The sequence below is a fragment of the Priapulus caudatus genome, unplaced genomic scaffold, assembly GCF_000485595.1.
Source record: "Priapulus caudatus unplaced genomic scaffold, Priapulus_caudatus-5.0.1 Scaffold2724, whole genome shotgun sequence".
Lineage (NCBI taxonomy): Eukaryota > Metazoa > Priapulida > Priapulimorpha > Priapulimorphida > Priapulidae > Priapulus > Priapulus caudatus.
The window spans coordinates 8941-10721 of NW_014579785.1; the positions used below are offsets into that span (position 1 = coordinate 8941).

The 1781-nt window shown below is 52.4% G+C and overlaps 1 protein-coding gene across 1 annotated transcript in view; it reads left to right on the forward strand.

Moving 5' to 3' along the window:
• Nucleotides 1–269: 269 nt before the first annotated feature.
• The window catches only part of LOC106818995 (phosphatidylinositol-binding clathrin assembly protein LAP-like), a gene marked incomplete at both ends in the record, with an annotated part of 17004 nt that continues 15492 nt past the window's right edge, over nt 270–1781 (forward strand). Inside the window, 2 exon segments of the mRNA XM_014823656.1 lie at nt 270–424; nt 523–647. Coding sequence (XP_014679142.1) covers nt 270–424; nt 523–647 — 280 coding nt within the window.

Sequence of the window (1781 nt, forward strand, 5' to 3'; positions counted from 1 at the left end):
TGCTGATGATTGCTGGCTGCTGCTGATGATGATGATGATGATGATGATGCATCATCTGCAGCTGCTGCTGATGATGATGATGATGTTGATGATGTTGATGCTGATGATGATGATGATGATGATGATGATTACCTTACAGATCTGGTGCAGTGCACGAACGAACCCAATGTGTCCATACCACAGCTGTTGATGATGATGATGCTGCTGGTGCTGCTGCTGCTGCTGATGATGATGATGATGATGTTGATGATGATGATGTTACCTTGCAGATCTGGTGCAGTGCACGAACGAACCGAACGTGTCCATACCACAGCTGGCCAACCTGCTGATCGAACGCACGCAGAACACATCGTGGGTCATCGTGTTCAAGGGCCTCATCACCATACACCATCTCATGTGCTACGGAAATGAGGTGCGTGCGCGTGTGCGGGGGAGGAGGGAGGGATGAGGGGGAGGAGGGGGAGGGAGGAGGAGGAGGAGGAGGAGGGATGGCGGGGGANCTCTCTCTCTTACAGGTAACAGTATTTGTTTTGGCTTGCTGCAGGTTATGACATGTCTACCTACATACGTCGCTACTCCAAGTACCTGAACGAGAAGGCATACTCATACAGGACAATGGCCTTTGACTTCTGCAAGGTCAAACGAGGGTCAGTAACAAATCAGTCCCTCCCTCAGTCCATCCCTCGCTCGCTGGCCGGGTTTCGTGAGGGAGGGAATGAGGGTGGCCTTGTCTAGTTGTTAATAGCTATTTACGTTAGATACGGAAAGCTACAATGACAAGGTCAAGCGAGTGTCAGTATCAAATCAGTCCCTCCCTCGCTCGCTGGCCGGGTTTCGTGAGGGAGGGAAGGAGGGTAGCCTTGTCTAGTTGTTAATGGCTATTTACGTTAGATACGGAAAGCTACAATGATAAGGTCAAGCGAGCGTCAGTATCAGATCAGTCTAGGGGAAAAATTCCTTTTTTTTCACGGGAGCTCTTTTTCAAAAGTGTGTTGGAAAAATAGCTCTCGTGGGAAATTTTACGGGAGCTATTCTGAGAATCACGGGAGCGTTTTCGGATGTTTGAAGAGCGAATCGCTCATCGCTCCCGTGTATTTTTTACCCTGGATCAGTCCCTCTCTCGGTCCCTCCCTTGGACCCTCCCTCCCTCGCTCGCTGGCCGTGTGTTGTCAGGGAGGAAAGGAGGGTAGCTTTGTCTAGTAGTTAATAGCGGTGGGGCCGGGGTTGGGGGGGTTCATGGGTAGTACAAATAGCACGCCTGCTTAGCTAAATACGTTAGATACGGAAATCTACAATGGCTAGGGCCGTGAGTGTGGGGGTGGGGGAGGAGGTTTCCTTCTCTCTCTCTCTCTCCATCTCTCCTCTCGCTCCCTTCCCCTCCCTCTCCCTCTCCCTCTCCTTCCCTACTCTCCCTCTCTCCTCTCCCTCTCCCTCTCCCTCTCCCTCCCTATCTCTATCTCTCTCGCTCCCTACCTCTCCCTCTCTCCTCTCCCTCTCCCTCTCTCTCTCTCTCTCTCTCTTTCTCGCCCCTTACCTCTCCCTCTCCCTCTCCCTCCTCTCTCTCCCTCTCCCTCTCCTCCTCTCTCTCTCCCCCTCTCTCTCTCTTCCTCTCCTTCTCCCTCCCTCTCTCTCTCCCTCTCTCTCTCTCTCCTCTCTCTCTCTCTCTCTCTCCTCTCTCTCCCTCCCTCCCTCCCTCCTCTCTCTCTCCATCCCTCTCTCTAATCTCTCTCTTCACACATTGTCACCTTCTCTCTCCCTCGCGTTGACGTCTCTGTTTCTTT